The 16392-nt window shown below is 42.3% G+C and overlaps 1 protein-coding gene across 1 annotated transcript in view; it reads left to right on the top strand.

Annotated features, from left to right (window-relative positions):
• The window catches only part of FREM1 (FRAS1 related extracellular matrix 1), a 375192-nt gene that overhangs the window by 153765 nt on the left and 205035 nt on the right, over window positions 1–16392 (top strand). The window contains exons 9-10 of the mRNA XM_069765123.1: window positions 14206–14550; window positions 16170–16312. Of these exons, the coding sequence (XP_069621224.1) occupies window positions 14206–14550; window positions 16170–16312 (488 nt within the window). The remainder of the gene's footprint in view (window positions 1–14205; window positions 14551–16169; window positions 16313–16392) is intronic.

Raw genomic sequence — 16392 nt, 5'->3', positions numbered from 1 at the left:
ACCCTTGTCCACAAATCTGTTTTGAAATTCCCTTGCTTGTGTGTAAAAGCCGGAATCGTTGGTGCAATTTCTTTTAACCCTTAGGTATTACCCCTTGGGGATGCTTTTTTAACCCCTTTCTGCCATTGGACGTACTATTCCGTCCATGTGGGGTGGGCCTTACTTCCCAAGGACGGAATAGTATGTCCAGCGCAATCGGCCGCGGTCACGGGGGGAGCGCGGCCGATCGCGACCAGGTGTCAGCTGCCTATCGCAGCTGACATCCAGCACTATGTGACAGGAGCGGTCACGGACCTCCCCCGGCACATTAACCCCCGGCACACCACGATCAAACATGATCGTGGTGTGCCGGCGGTACAGGGAAGCATCGCGCAGGGAGGGGGCTCCCTGCATGCTTCCCTGAGACCCCCGCAGCAACGCGATGTGATTGCGTTGCTGCGAGGGTCTCTTACCTCTCCTCCCTGCAGCAGGCCCAGATCCAAAATGGCCGCGGCATCCGGGTCCTGCAGGGAGGGAGGTGGCTTACCAAGTGCCGGCTCAGAGCAGGCGCTTGGTAAGCCTGCAGTGCTCTAAGTCAGATCGCTGATCTGACAGAGTGCTGTGCAAACTGTCAGATCAGCGATTTGTGATGTCTCCCCCCGGGGACAAAGTAAAAAAGTTTTAAAAAAATTTCCACATGTGTAAAAAAAAAAAATAATAATAATAATTCCTAAATTAAAGAAAAAAATATTATTTCCATAAATACATTTCTTTATCTAAATAAAATAAAAAAACAATAAAACTATACATATTTAGTATCCCCGCGTCCGTAACGACCCAACCTATAAAACTGTCCCACTAGTTAACCCCTTCAGTAAACACCGTAAGAAAAAAAAAAAACAAATCAAAAAACAAAGCTTTATTATCATACAGCCGAACAAAAAGTGGAATAACACGCAATCAAAAAAACAGATATAAATAACCATGGTACTGCTGAAAACGTCATCTTGTCTCGCAAAAAACAAGCTGCCACAGAGCATCATCAGCAAATAAACAAAAAAGTTATAGTCCTCAGAATAAAGCGATGCAAAAATAATTATTTTTTCTATAAAATAGTTTTTATCGTATAAAAGGGCAAAAACATAAAAAAATGATATAAATGAGGTATTGCTGTAATCGTACTGACCTGAAGAATAAAACTGCTTTATCAATTTTACCAAACACAGAATGGTATAAATGCCTCCCCCTAAAGAAATTCATGAATAGCTGGTTTTTGGTCATTCTGCCTCACAAAAATCAGAATAAAAAGCGATCAAAAAATGTCACGTGACCAAAAATGTTACCAATAAAAACGTCAACTCGTCCCGCAAAAAACAAGACCTCCCATGACTCTGTGGACTTAAATATGAAAAAAATTATAGCTCTCAAAATGTCGCAATGTAAAAAAAAAATTTTTGCAATAAAAAGCGTCTTTCAGTGTGTGACGTCTGCCAATCATAAAAATCCGCTAAAAAACCTGCTATAAAAGTAAATCAACCCCCCCCTTCATCACCCCTTTAGTTAGGGAAAAATTAAAAAGTTTAAAAAATGTATTTATTTCCATTTTCCCATTAGGGTTAGGGTTAGGATTAAGGCTAGGGTTAGGGTTAGGGTTAAGGCTAGGGTTAGGGCTAGGGTTAGGGCTAGGGTTAAGGCTACAGTTAGGGTTGGGGCTAAAGTTAGGGTTAGGGTTGGGGCTAAAGTTAGGGTTAGGGTTTGGATTACGGTTGGAAATGGGGTTGGGATTAGGGTTAGGTGTTATGATCTGGTGGCCTAGGAGCAGCATGAGACGGACTCTGGAGAAGGTGGTCCCTGTACTGACCGCAAACCCTGAACCTAGCAGCACAACTAGAAGTAGCCGCGGGGGGTACCTAACACTCCCTAGACCCCTCGGCACAGCCTAAGATCTAACTACCCCTAAAGACAAAACAGGAAACCTATCTTGCCTCAGAGAAAATCCCCAAAGGATAGATAGCCCCCCACAAATATTGACTGTGAGAGGAGAGGGAAATAACATATGCAGATATGAAATCAGATTTTAGCATAGGAGGCCATACTAGCTAAAAAGAAAGAATAGAACAGAGTACTATGCGGTCAGTATAAAAACACTAGAAAATATCCACCGCAGAAAATACGAATCACCACATCTGACTAAAGACATGGGGGTTATATCTGCATCTCCAGAGGAATAGCTAGGCTGCAAAAAATCCTTCACAGACTAAGCTGGACAAGACAAAAACATGAAAATGCACAGAGCTATAAGGTCCACAGCAGGTGGACAGCAAAAACAAAGCCAGGACTTATCTTTGTAGAAAAACACAGCAAACTGGAGAGACCAGAAGGGAAGTGAATCCTTCAAGAACAATGGACAACTGGAACTGACTAAAGGATCCTGCAAAGCTATATACCCCAGTCAGTTTTGCAATTAGTAGATACACCTGTCCACTCCTGCAGTCCAGGCACAACTGCATTACCCTCTACAACCACCGGAGGGAGCCCAAAAGCTGAATTCACAACAGTTAGGGGTGTGTCTGGGTTAGAGGTGTGGTTAGGGTTACCGTTGGGATTAGGCTTAGGGGTGTGTTTGGATTAGGGTTTCAGTTATAATTTTGGGGTTTCCACTGTTTAGGCACATCAGGGGCTCTCCAAACGCGACATGGCGTCCGATCTCAATTCCAGCCAATTCTGCGTTGAAAAAGTAAAACAGTGCTCCTTCCCTTCCGAGCTCTCCCGTGTGCCCAAACAGGGGTTTACCCCAACATATGGGGGTATCAGCGTACTCAGGACAAATTTGACAACTTTTGCAGTCCAGTTTCTTCTCTTACCCTTGGGAAAATAAAAAATTGGGGGCGAAAAGATAATTTTTGTGAAAAAATATGTTTTTTTATTTTTACGGTTCTGCATTATAAACTTCTGTGAAGCACTTGGTGGGTCAAAGTGCTCACCACACCTCTAGATAAGTTCCTTAGGGGTCTACTTTCCAAAATGGTGTCACTTGTGGGGGGTTTCAATGTTTAGGCACATCAGTGGCTATCCAAACGCAACATGGCGTCCCATCTCAATTCCAGTCAATTTTGCATTGAAAAGTCAAATGGCGCTCCTTCGCTTCCGAGCTCTGTCATGCGCCCAAACAGTGGTTTAACCCCACATATGTTGTATCGGCGTATTCAGGACAAATTGTACAACAACTTTTGGGGTCCATTTTCTCCTGTTACCCTTGGTAAAATAAAACAAATTGGAGCTGAAGTAAATTTTTTTCTAAAAAAAAGTTAAATGTTCATTTTTATTTAAACATTCCAAAAATTCCTGTGAAACACCTGAAGGGTTAATAAACTTCTTGAATGTGGTTTTGAGCACCTTGTGGGGTTCAGTTTTTAGAATGGTGTCACACTTGGGTATTTTCTATCATATAGACCCCTCAAAATGACTTCAAATGAGATGTGGTCCCTAAAAAAAAATGGTGTTGTAAAAATGAGAAATTGCTGGTCAACTTTTAACCCTTATAACTCCCTAACAAAAAAACATTTTGGTTCCAAATTTGTGCTGATGTAAAGTAGATATGTGGGAAATGTTACTTAAGTATTTTTTGTGACACATCTCTGTGATTTAATTGCATAAAAATTCAAAGTTGGAAAATTGTGAAATTTTCAAAATTTTCGCCAAATTTCCATTTTTTTCACAAATCAACACAGGAAATATCAAAGAAATTTTACCACTATCATTAAGTACAATATGTCGTGAGAAAACATAGTCAGAATCACTGGGATCCATTGAAGCGTTCCAGAGTTATAACCTCATAAAGGGACAGTGGTCAGAATTGTGAAAATTGGCCTGGTCATTAACGTGCAAACCACCCTTGGGGGTAAATGGGTTAAGGGAATAGGGGTGGTGACTCTCCCAACTGAGCAGGTTATTCATGGACATTGGTTTCCTGTAGATGGTTATTTGTAAGTGACCGTCATCATCTTTGCTGATGGTTATGTTGAGAAAATTGATAGACATTAGATGTATTTCAGAGGTAAATTTAAGGCCAAGCTTATTCACATTCAGTTGGGACACGAAGCTGTTGAAGGAGGGGACATCTCCCAACCAAAATATCAAAATGTTGTGTATATCTCGACCCCAAAAAATCATATAAGAACACCACCAAGATGATCTTTCATCTCCAAAAACCATTGTGTCTTCCCACCAGCCCAGGAGCAGGTTGGCACTAAGCACCTTAATATCCATTATTATTATTATTATCTAGAACCCTTCTCCCTTGTCTGTTCTATCTCTTTATCTTGGGATCTTAATAACAATATCAATATCTGGGTGACTTGATGTTAAATCATTAATTGAGGGATAGAAGGGACAGCTGCCGGTGAGTGGAGGTGCCATATTGTGACATCTAGGGCATCAACCCCCACTGTTTAGGCAGGTTGGACAATATAGGGTTAAGTAGTATAACAATATTCACCAATAAAGAAGTCATCTTGGTGATAGCCTTTACTGTTATGATTTTTTTTAGTGCCAAATCACTTGTTTTGACAGCCTTTTTCCATCTATTTCCTTTTTTCAATTCCCTAACCACACTAGGATCATTAGGGTTAGCAGAGAGAGCCGTCGAGGAGTGGGGGCACCATTCCGCAGGATTTAGTGTGCCAACCTGCACTTTCAGGTTGGGTAAAGTGAAGTATATTGCAGGGACAGGCACCTCCCTGGCTATCTTTTCAACAGTATACTCTATATTGTGGTGGTGGTGGTGGTGGTGTGTGATCTTTTTAATCATTTTTGGATAGAAATAAGTTACATTTTAATAAATTCTTTATTTTTGGTTTTATTTCTGTTATTTTTGAGTTTAATATATGTCCAAATTTATTTTCTTTCTCTGTAAATTCTTATGTCTGAGGTTGCCCTGGCGTAGGGCCGCCACCAGGTTGGCACCCCATTCGCACAAGACCTTCCTGACTTCAAGGTCAGAGGAGATAGCCATTGCTCTAAGTCGGCCTGGAGAGCAGTCCACAACACTTGAGCTGTTTGACTTTGATCTCCAAGGGCATATAATTTAAACAGTGCCTGATTGTGGTGAGCCCTGGCTGTGCAGTACGGAGGTGGGGAGATTTTCTCTGCAATGTTGGAATGTGTGTCTCATTAAGTGAGGAGTTGGGGGTGCAGGTGGAGGCCCTAGAGGAAATGGAGGAGCAAGAAGCAGAGGAGTGTTTTAACTCCCTGACGAAGCGGTTGCGAAACGTGCGTTGGAGTGGTGTGTGAGGGGGCTGTGGCACTCATTCACTGGTTGGTATATACGGCTTGCATTGTGCTGTTTGATTTGAGTCTACCTTGTATGTGATGCCACTCATGTGTCCACCTTGTGGAGGATTTTTTGTGGGATCAACTCTCGTCGGATGCCATTTCCTTGAATATAACTAATTACCGATTGAATTATTTCTTTATTTATTAATTTTACATCATCATTTTGGCAGTGTATTTTTTGTTTTTATTTATTTATATATTTTTTTACTTAATATTATCACTAGAAATACATTCAGTGTATTAATCAACACATATATAATCACATATTGGTTTACACCTTTGCAATATATTTTTTTATTTTTTTATTTTTGTACATTTTTGCATTTTCATATATTGATAGATTTATTATCACTCACATATTTGTTTTTGATATAGTTTTTATTTTTCCACTTTTTTACTTTTTCACATTTTTTGTACACACATTTTCACATATTTATTATACTGTCCATTATGTATTAATTATAGGATTATCAGATATGGGTGTGCATCTGACGATTGTTGTATTCCTTTAGAGAAAACTTCTATATTTGGATTATGTATACATATTGCATTTCTTATTTGTAAAAAAAAATTTTTATATATGAAATATTGTTTACTGAATATGTACTGATATGTGAAACATTATTTATTTATTTTTTATATATATACAGTGGGGCAAAAAAGTATTTAGTCAGTCAGCAATAGTGCAAGTTCCACCACTTAAAAAGATGAGAGGCGTCTGTAATTTACATCATAGGTAGACCTCAACTATGGGAGACAAACTGAGAAAAAAAAATCCAGAAAATCACATTGTCTGTTTTTTTAACATTTTATTTGCATATTATGGTGGAAAATAAGTATTTGGTCAGAAACAAACAATCAAGATTTCTGGCTCTCACAGACCTGTAACTTCTTCTTTAAGAGTCTCCTCTTTCCTCCACACTTATTACCTGTAGTAATGGCACCTGTTTAAACTGGTTATCAGTATAAAAAGACACCTGTGCACACCCTCAAACAGTCTGACTCCAAACTTCACTATGGTGAAGACAAAAGAGCTGTCAAAGGACACCAGAAACAAAATTGTAGCCCTGCACCAGGCAGGGAAGACTGAATCTGCAATAGCCAACCAGCTTGGAGTGAAGAAATCAACAGTGGGAGCAATAATTAGAAAATGGAAGACATACAAGACCACTGATAATCTCCCTCGATCTGGGGCTCCACGCAAAATCCCACCCCGTGGGGTCAGAATGATCACAAGAACGGTGAGCAAAAATCCCAGAACCACCGGGGGGACCTAGTGAATGAACTGCAGAGAGCTGGGACCAATGTAACAAGGCCTACCATAAGTAACACACTACGCCACCATGGACTCAGATCCTGCAGTGCCAGACGTGTCCCACTGCTTAAGCCAGTACATGTCCGGGCCCGTCTGAAGTTTGCTAGAGAGCATTTGGATGATCCAGAGGAGTTTTGGGAGAATGTCCTATGGTCTGATGAAACCAAACTGGAACTGTTTGGTAGAAACACAACTTGTTGTGTTTGGAGGAAAAAGAATACTGAGTTGCATCCATCAAACACCATACCTACTGTAAAGCATGGTGGTGGAAACATCATGCTTTGGGGCTGTTTCTCTGCAAAAGGGCCAGGACGACTGATCCGGGTACATGAAAGAATGAATGGGGCCATGTATCGTGAGCTTTTGAGTGCAAACCTCATTCCATCAGCAAGGGCATTGAAGATGAAACGTGGCTGGGTCTTTCAACATGACAATGATCCAAAGCACACCGCCAGGGCAACGAAGGAGTGGCTTCGTAAGAAGCATTTCAAGGTCCTGGAGTGGCCTAGCTAGTCTCCAGATCTCAACCCTATAGAAAACCTTTGGAGGGAGTTGAAAGTCCGTGTTGCCAAGCGAAAAGCCAAAAACATCACTGCTCTACAGGAGATCTGCATGGAGGAGTAGGCCAACATACCAACAACAGTGTTTGGCAACCTTGTGAAGACTTACAGAAAACGTTTGACCTCTGTCATTGCCAACAAAGGATATATTACAAAGTATTGAGATGAAATTTTGTTTCTGACCAAATACTTATTTTCCACCATAATATGCAAATGAAATGTTAAAAAAACAGACAATGTGATTTTCTGGATTTTTTTTTCTCAGTTTGTCTCCCATAGTTGAGGTCTACCTATGATGTAAATTACAGACGCCTCTCATCTTTTTAAGTGGTGGAACTTGCACTATTGCTGACTGACTAAATACTTTTTTGCCCCACTGTATATATATTTTGTATATATATATATATATATATATTTTTTTTTTTTGTGAACAATTTTCTATATTAAGTAGCCGTTATATTGTCTGATTAATCATATCTACATCCACTTGGTATATATAATTTATTTTTGTATCAGCCGGTTGTGTGCCGTAGCCCCCCCACATACTGTTGCATTTTATTTTAAATGTCACATATATATATGTATATATATATGTATGTATATTTTTAACATAAATAAAAATATTATTAATTGTGTTATGTCTATGTTTAATAATAAAATTTATTAATTAAATTTTCGTATTTGTTGTCAGTAAATATTTTCCTTTGGGATATAGAGTGTTTAACACAGAAGGTTTGTCCCGCAAGCCTTAGGGATTTCGAAGACTTGTGGAGCAGCCCCTTGACCATATGCACCCACCAGAGTCACCCACTTCAAAGTCAGCGAGATGTAATGTCCCTGCCCATGTTTGCTCGTCCAGGTGGCAGTAATGAAATGCACTCTGGCAGAGATAGATTTTTTCAGGTAACGGATGATGTCTGTGACATGCTGGTGTAGAGCATGCACAGCTTTCTTAGAGAAGAAATGGTGATTGGGCAACTGGTACTGGGGGACTGCGATGACCATCAACTTTCAGAAACCGTCTGTATCCATCAGGCGGAAAGGCAGCATTTCCGTGGCCAACAGATTGGAGATGATGGAGTTCAATCTCTTAGCTATGGCATGTATAGGTGGAAAAATGATTTTACGTGACCACAACTGTGGGACTAAGTGCTGGCAGCTGTGCTGAGAGAAGGTGGAGTAGGAACAGGACAAACTGCTGGACTGTGAGCAAGAGGCAGGCAAATTTGTTATGGTGGATTGAGAAAGATGTGTTTTGTTCGCTGAAGCAAAAAAAGCAGGCATCTCCACTTCCCTAACAACTGATGGGCTCTCACTCACCCTAACTGTAGGGGGTAAACAAGTGGAGTTTCTGTGGCCAGAGACCTGTGTGAGAACATTTGGCATGGTGACGAAGGAGGAAGAAGCAGCAGCAGGTGTGGTTGATGAGACAGCCGGTGGTTGGCGACACCAGCTGGTATGCATTTTAGCGCAGTAATATTCCCAGACTAAGGCAAGATGATTGTGCATGTGCCGTTTCATGCATGTAGTTGTCAAATTATTGCAATTTTTGCCTCTACTGAGTCTTTTTTTGCAAATTTTGTAGATAATGTGAGTTGGGACATCGATTTCGGTCTTATAAAAGGCAGAGGCTAGGCAATCCTTGCTGCATTACGAACCACAGACTCACGACCAATGCTGGCCAAAGCCACAGTTGTGGCTGAGGATTCAGGGCTTGTCATGGTTGCATCTCTTGTTTGTGCAGAAAGTCGCAATGTGACCTCCTCGTCTTCCTTCTCCTCCAACTCCTCTGCTGATCTACTCAGCTGCATGCCTCTGGGTTCACACCAAGTGTGATCTACAACCTCATAGTCATCCTCTCTGTTCTTCCACTCCTTGCCTAGAGGGTCACCCACCTCCTCTTCCTGCCCTAACACCACAGTACAGTTCGCTTGCACCTCTGGTATATGAGTCTCACCAGCAACACCTCCACCCCCTTCTGGTGATGAGGGTCTGGATTCTGCTCGGACCCTACTTCATCCAGCCCCAGATCAAAAATCTGGAAAATTTGGGCATCGGTATGGAAGCTTACATCATCTGGATTCTGTGAATCTTTGAGACACAACTCGGATGCCCATGGAATAAAATGTGTCAGCAGCTCTGCAGAATGGCCTATTTGTGGTTCCCTATAGTCAGTTGTGCATTTGGAAATTTGTGATGTAGGGGGAAACAAGTGTGACTGTGGTAGCACCTATGAGGATTGTACTTTGTGGGATGTTAAGGTGGAGGAAGAGGAGGAGAGGCCACTTGATGCAGCGCTTCCCATCCACTGGAGCACATGCTCTTTCTGAGCCTCATCTACAAGGCGTACCATTGTGCAGCTGCCAAAGAAAGGGAGTGGAGTAGCCCATCTAGTAACGGATGTTGTCAGTTGTCTTTGTAAAGGACAAGACGGTATTGGTTCAGTTGAGCTTTCATTAACATTAACACCTAACCCACGTACACGTCAAACACCAAGCCTATTCCCCTTTCAAACACAAACTCGCTTTTTCCCACTCATGTTGCATGCATCCTTCCCCTCTTGTACTCTGCTGTTTTTTTGGCAAATAGCTGTCAGTCAACTGTTACTAAATGAACAAATCACTATATATTTTCTTAGATAGTGTCCCTGAACAACACTCTTAACCTAACAATTTTGATGAGCAAATGAGGCCTCTTGCTTCCTCACTGCCATACAGTTTTAGCCCAAGCAATTTGGATTAGCAAATAGGGTCTCCTGGCTGAACCCCAATATTAAGCCTAATGACTTTTTAGAGGAAATGTGTCCTCCTGATTCTTCACTGCAACACAGTTTTATCACAAATGACTTGGATTAGCAAATGGGGCCTCCTGGCTGAACCCCTATATTAAGCCTAATGATTTGTAAGAGGAAATGTGGCCTCCTGATTCCTCACTGCAACCCAGTTTTTGCCCAAATGATTTTGATTAGCAAGTGGAACCTCCTGAGATTGCAACACAGTTTTAGCACAATCTAGTTAGATGCTGGAAGATCGATTTCACACAGGACAGTATCCTATCTTGCTAACAGACAAGTTCACTTGCAGCAGTAACAGGACCGGCCTCTCTGCACTATGAAAATGGCAACAGTAGAACAATATGTCTGTTTTTTATATGGACAAGGATATGTGTGCAAGAATGTACACACATTAATTTATTACAGAACAAAAAAAATGAAAAAAATTACACTACGCCGCTCCTCTGACTTAGATAGACACAACCCCTCCCTATTAGGTACCAAGATTCTCCCATGGTACGGGGTAGATCCCAGGTCTTGCCTGCATCTGTGGTCTCCCATCCAGCTTTGGCCACTGCAGGTGCTGCTGAGCATAGATGTCAGTCCCAGCGTCTTGCTCAGGCTTGTGCTGTTTGTCTGGTTACTGCTGGCTCTTCAGCCAAGCCTATGGTAACCAGCCATAGTCAGCAACGAACAAATGCTCTGGAGACTAAGTCCAGAAATCACTCTACTGAGCATGCTCGTGATCTGACGATATCTCATTGGTGGTCGGTCGTCAACTGCTCTGGTGATGTGGCAGCTCCGGATTGGTCCAAGGGCAAGGTTCTGTCTGACTAAACTTGAGCTTTATGTATAAAAGGCTCTCAGAGGCACTGGACGGTGTGCTAGGATCAACCTCTTTCCATGTGAGAATGAGACATTGCAGCAGTGTGGTCTTTGTCAGCATGTGCTCAAGGTCGGCGGTAAGCTGATAGAATCCCAGCACCTCCGGAGAGGAATTTGTCTATATGGAATCAGGGCTGGCATCTAGCCATTTGAATTCCAGCACCTCCGGAGAGGAGTTGGTTGAGTGGTGTTGCTGACTGTGTGACCACTGTTTGCTACTTACCCCGTTAGTGGGCTTGAATCGCCTGTGAGGTTAACAGGGATTGTATCTAGCGTCATATCTACTTCGTTACTGTGTGCGAGTGACACAGCTCTATTGCAGATCATCTGCTTTGTTACTGTGTGCAAGTGACACAGCTCTATTGCAGAGCATCTGCTTCGTTACTGTGTGCGAGTGACACAACTTCGTGTGCTGTTCACTGAGTGACGTCTAACTCAGTGCGAGCTAGCAATCGCTCGCTGTGTGCTCCGCCATTGTTCACATTAGCTGCAGTTTTACCTCTCTGCACGGTGGACCCTGGGTTGCGATTGCAGTTCTTTATTAAATTTATTTAGTGCAATCCACCAACCCTAACACTCCGATCATAAAACATGTCTCCTCACTCATCACACAGCACCACTATCCTAGACAAAGTCAAAACAAAAGCACTAGTGGAAACACTATCATTTACTGATCTGCGACTGAATTTTGCCGTCTTTGAGGAAAAATGCTTGGGAAAATGAACTCGAATCCAAATATTCTACATTTATGCCGAATTTGAACGTTGGTGAATGTTTTCCAAACAAGTTCGCTCATCTCTAGTAAGCACTAGGCAAAGTAAAAAGAAACCAGTACTTTGCTCTGTACTGGTGAGGGGCAAGTACCCAAGCTTCTCCAAATGGGTTTCTTGGTTTCAAGTTTATCTATTGCAAATAATGTTTGTTAATTAAAGCTGAAAATAGAACATATATAAAAGGTCCATGGGAAGATACACAGAGAGCCAAGCATATGCGTCACATTGCACAATGTCTTCAGTCAGAGCCATCCCCTTATCTCAATGATTTAAAGAACCATAGCTAAGCCTCCTACTTACTTTAGAATCCTAGGACTGCAAGAAACAGCAGGTTGTCCTATCTTGGAGCACACCTGCCATTGCTTTTTCAGTATTTCATAGTCTCTTACTCCATTCCAGAAAAGCAATTCACTTTTAAAACATCTAATATTTAAGTCTTGTAAGTCACATTATCTCCTAAATTCCACACGGAAAATATGACACTCTTACTGTCTTTTGAGCTGAAGCACAGGACTGCACTACGTTCTAAGCCCCTTGATCACTGGAGAGGTTAGAAGTCACCTTATTTAATTTTGCTAAACCTCTAAATAGCAGACTTGTAAATCCACCTAGATGTCAGATTGAAGTTGATAGCCCGTAATCCTCTGACTATTAAATATTCAGAATAAATTGAATTTTCACAGGCCTGGAACAAATCGTTCAACTGAAAAATTGAGAGATTAGAGAAAATCTTGTAGTTTATGTGGCTCAGCCTTTACACAAATAAGTTACATAAATTGGTATGGAACTTTGACAAATGGCAGTGGACATTAACAAATCTGGAAGCAATGATGTGTGATTCTACATTATTGAGTGGCATGAGTCTGTATACTAGCCTTTTTTCTACATATGTGAAATCTACATATGGTTAAAACATAAAATTTGTGCATTAATATATATTTGCACATACTTATGAAATACCAGATATAAGATGATCTATTTAAAAATTAGCCTATCATGTAAAAATAATGCTATTAACCTGCAGATATTTACTTAATCTGCAGGGTAATAGCATTCCAAAGGTGCTGCTTCACTCACCGCTCAGTATATGGTGAGTGGTAGCTGCTGTAAGCACGCCTCGGCACTAACTGGCAGCCAGCTCTGTACTGATGCACTGTTCAGCCGGCTGTCAGTCAGTGCTGGGAAGTGGTTACAGCTGCTGTTCACTATGTACTGAGCGGTGACTGAAGCCTTTCTGGCAGTGCCTCTACGACTGAAAAGTGGAGGCTGCAGGGAGGAATATACTTCACTTCCTCCCAGTACCCCCAGTACATGGGCTTTCAGTGTGGCCCCAAAAGGCTTTAGAATGCTATTAAGTTGCAGATCAACCCTAATTCTGCAGGTTAATAGCATTTTGTTTGCAGAACATTTACAGAGGTTTGCATAAAAAGGAAAAATGTCCTTACGGAAACCAATTACATCTGTGCATGGCTTGTGTCTGGTATTACAACTTGGCCCCAGAAGTGAATGGGGTTGATTTGTAATACAATACACAGCCTGTGGACAGGTATGAAACAATTCACATTCACATTAGATGGATAGCAGAAGATCCTGCTGATTTTGGGGGGACCAGTCAGCCATCTGATGATTATAGCAGTGTGCTGACTCTTCCCAGGAGAACATGATTATCAGCGACAGAATTTGAGATCTTCTTGCAAACAGCAACCCCCTGTAGTTTTGCCTGATTGCTTGTGATATATGCAGCAATACTAAAGTATTAATGTATGCAGATACAGCAATACCATAGTGTCTCCATGTGTGGCTGTTAGAGACAGATGATGGCTGAATAACACAGTTATCATCTGCCAGCAAAGATGAGGGCTCAGTTTCCCAGTCCTCATCAAAGTCAAAGATGCCAGAATATGTCGGAATTGTACATCATATGTGGGTAAAGGGTTAATGTGACAATGCTAAAAAAGGAATAATCTTTCTGTATAAATTACTATATAATTTGAGCTATATAGAATATTTATGACAAGGACCCTGATGGGAATATCTCAGGGGTATTTTGAAGATTGCTATTACATCTGTATCTTCTAAGGCCGGGTTCCCATTAGTGTTCGGGGGCTTTGCGAAGTGCTGCGTACGTCCTCAGTTAAGCCCCGCCTACTTCCGCATACTTCTGCATGCATCCTGCATACCTATCTTTAGCATTGGGTATGCGGATGTATGCGGATGCGTTGTTTTGACGTGCCCGCCGTCCGCAAAAGACACAACTTGTTGCGTTCCTGTGCGGTCGACGGGCGCGTCAGAACATCCGCATACATCCGCATGTCCTGTGCACCCAATGTTAAAGATAGGTACGCAGGACGCATGCAGAAGTATATGGAAGTAGGCGGGGCTTAGCAGAAGATGTACGCAGCCCTCCACAAAGCCCCCGAACGCTAATGTGAACTTAGCCTAATTTTAACAAATAATTTATTAATTCCTGTTCACGTAAAGTTAAATAGGATCCGTTGTGCTCTATGGTGGTGTAATGATTTTATTGAAACAAACACAAGCTTTTTGAAGTTTTACTAATACTGAGATCTGTTGTTCTGCAACCAGGAGGAAAAGGATTTATGTTCACTGTTAAAGACATACAGCATGGCGCTGTCTGCTATCACCATGATGACAGTGACACAACCAAAGACTTTGTCGTATTCAGAATATTTGATGGACGTCACAGCATTCGGCACAAGTTCCCAATTAATATCCTTCCTAAAGATGACAGCCCTCCTTTTCTCATCACCAACACAGTCATTGAACTTCTGGAAGGACAGACTGTTCTCATTCAAGGCTCAATGCTATGTGCCTCTGACATGGACTCCAGTGATGATTATATTCGCTTCAATATCACTACGCAACCAGTAGCTGGGAGCATCGTGAAAAAACCAGGAGAGAATGCCTTAGGTATTACTTGAAATGGCATCGCTTGTTTTACTCGCAGTACTTTACTATATAAAGTATGAAACTTAGGGCTCTTTCACAAGTCAGTGTCTCCAGCATGTGTGGTGACAGTTTTCACACGTAGACCCATTCAGGTGAATAAGTCTGTGCATATATCAGTGTCTTTCCATGGACCGTGTGTCCGTGGGCAAAACACACTGACATGTCCATTTTTTTGCAGCAGCACGGGCCGCAAAACATCCCGCACATATGCATGCGGATGACATCTGTGTGTCATCAGTGTGACACGTACCGACGCCTGGGAAGCAGCAGTACTGTTCGCGCTGTTCCCCGATACAGGGTGCTAAAGATGGCTCTCTCAAGGCATTGTCCCCTGTATTCAAACAAAAATAGAAAAAAATATGTCTCCCGGTAACACTCATCTGTTGTTATTCACTTGTGGGTATTACATCTACATTATGTTAGGGCTAGCGGAACGCACCGAGTAAATCGAGATGTTTATTGATATTGGTGCGTTCGCAGCCCGGGGTCCACCGTGCAGGAGTACCTGCTGCTAGCAAACGGCGGAGCTATATGGCGGTATAGACTAACTTAGTTAATTCACTGAGTAGCCGTGAAAGGAAAGCACTGTGCCCTGTTAGACTCCACAGAGGCACAGGCTAACTGACCAAACAGAGAGCAGTCAGTGGTCACACAAACACACAAAACTCCTCGCCGGAGGAGCCAGCATTCTAGGGGCTTATTTCAGCCGGGTCCCTGAATACACTCAGACTCAATCTCCTCGCCGGAGGAGCCAGCATTCTAGGGGCTTATTTCAGCCGGGTCCCTGAACACACATACATGTGACCACACTGGCGCAAAGCACATAACATTAGACAATACTAGCACATGGCCGTGCGGTCATGCGCAGCTTATATAGTTGCAGCACAGGAAGCTGCTACCGAAGTTTTGCCCTTTCAGGACCTTCCTGGAGGACCAATGGGATGCGCTGCAGTGCCTGAGCATGTGACCCTCGACCTCCAATGGGAGACCTTGCCCTGGGCATGCTCAGTGTGTGTAAATAAGGACTTAGTCCCTGAGAGGCCTGCTCGCCGCAGATCAGTGCAGGGTACCATAGGAAAGCCAGAAAAGGCAGTAGTGACCCTATGCACAGAATCAGCCTCAGCGAGACGCTGGGAGCGACGTCTCCGCTGAGCATACCCCACTGCGGCCGATGCTGAATGGGAGACCGCAGCAGACACGGATCGAGATTCCCCCTGTGCAGCAGAGGAAACTCGACTCCTAACACATTATGTGTTCTTTTTGTCAGGGAAGCCCTAGGAGTGGGAAAGCTATACCTGCAAAATATCCCTGGTCATTCTTGTTTAGTGATTTATTATAAATTTATAATATGTAAAATGTGTAGAAGTAATTTTAGAGCACAATTTAGATTCAGGACTGATGTACATGAGCGTAAACCTCTTCTTTCCTTGTAGTTCGATAATAAGGTGCCCTTATAAGCACTACATGGCAGCACAGTATGGAATAGCAGAGATTCTATGACAGCTGACATGGGCATGAAACATAGTGATTTTAGTTATCCTTTTTAACTTATTGCTATACTTCTTTATTCCTGTGACAAGCTTATCCTGTTACTACGTTTCTGCAAAGAGACTTATTCAATGGCATCATTTACTATAAACACCTTGGAGGAGAAATCTTCGAAGATTCCTTTGAATTCATCCTATCTGACAGCCATACACCTCCTAACCTGTCCGGTCCTCAGGTATGTGAAAGCCTTTGTACACGTTTTGCACCTTTTCCAGGAATGCTTGCAAGGGTACCTATGGCACACCCAAAGGAGGG

Source organism: Ranitomeya imitator, chromosome 1 (genome assembly GCF_032444005.1).
Source record: "Ranitomeya imitator isolate aRanImi1 chromosome 1, aRanImi1.pri, whole genome shotgun sequence".
In the NCBI taxonomy this organism is placed as follows: Eukaryota; Metazoa; Chordata; class Amphibia; order Anura; family Dendrobatidae; genus Ranitomeya; species Ranitomeya imitator.
This window is presented reverse-complemented; position numbering and strand designations above follow the sequence as displayed.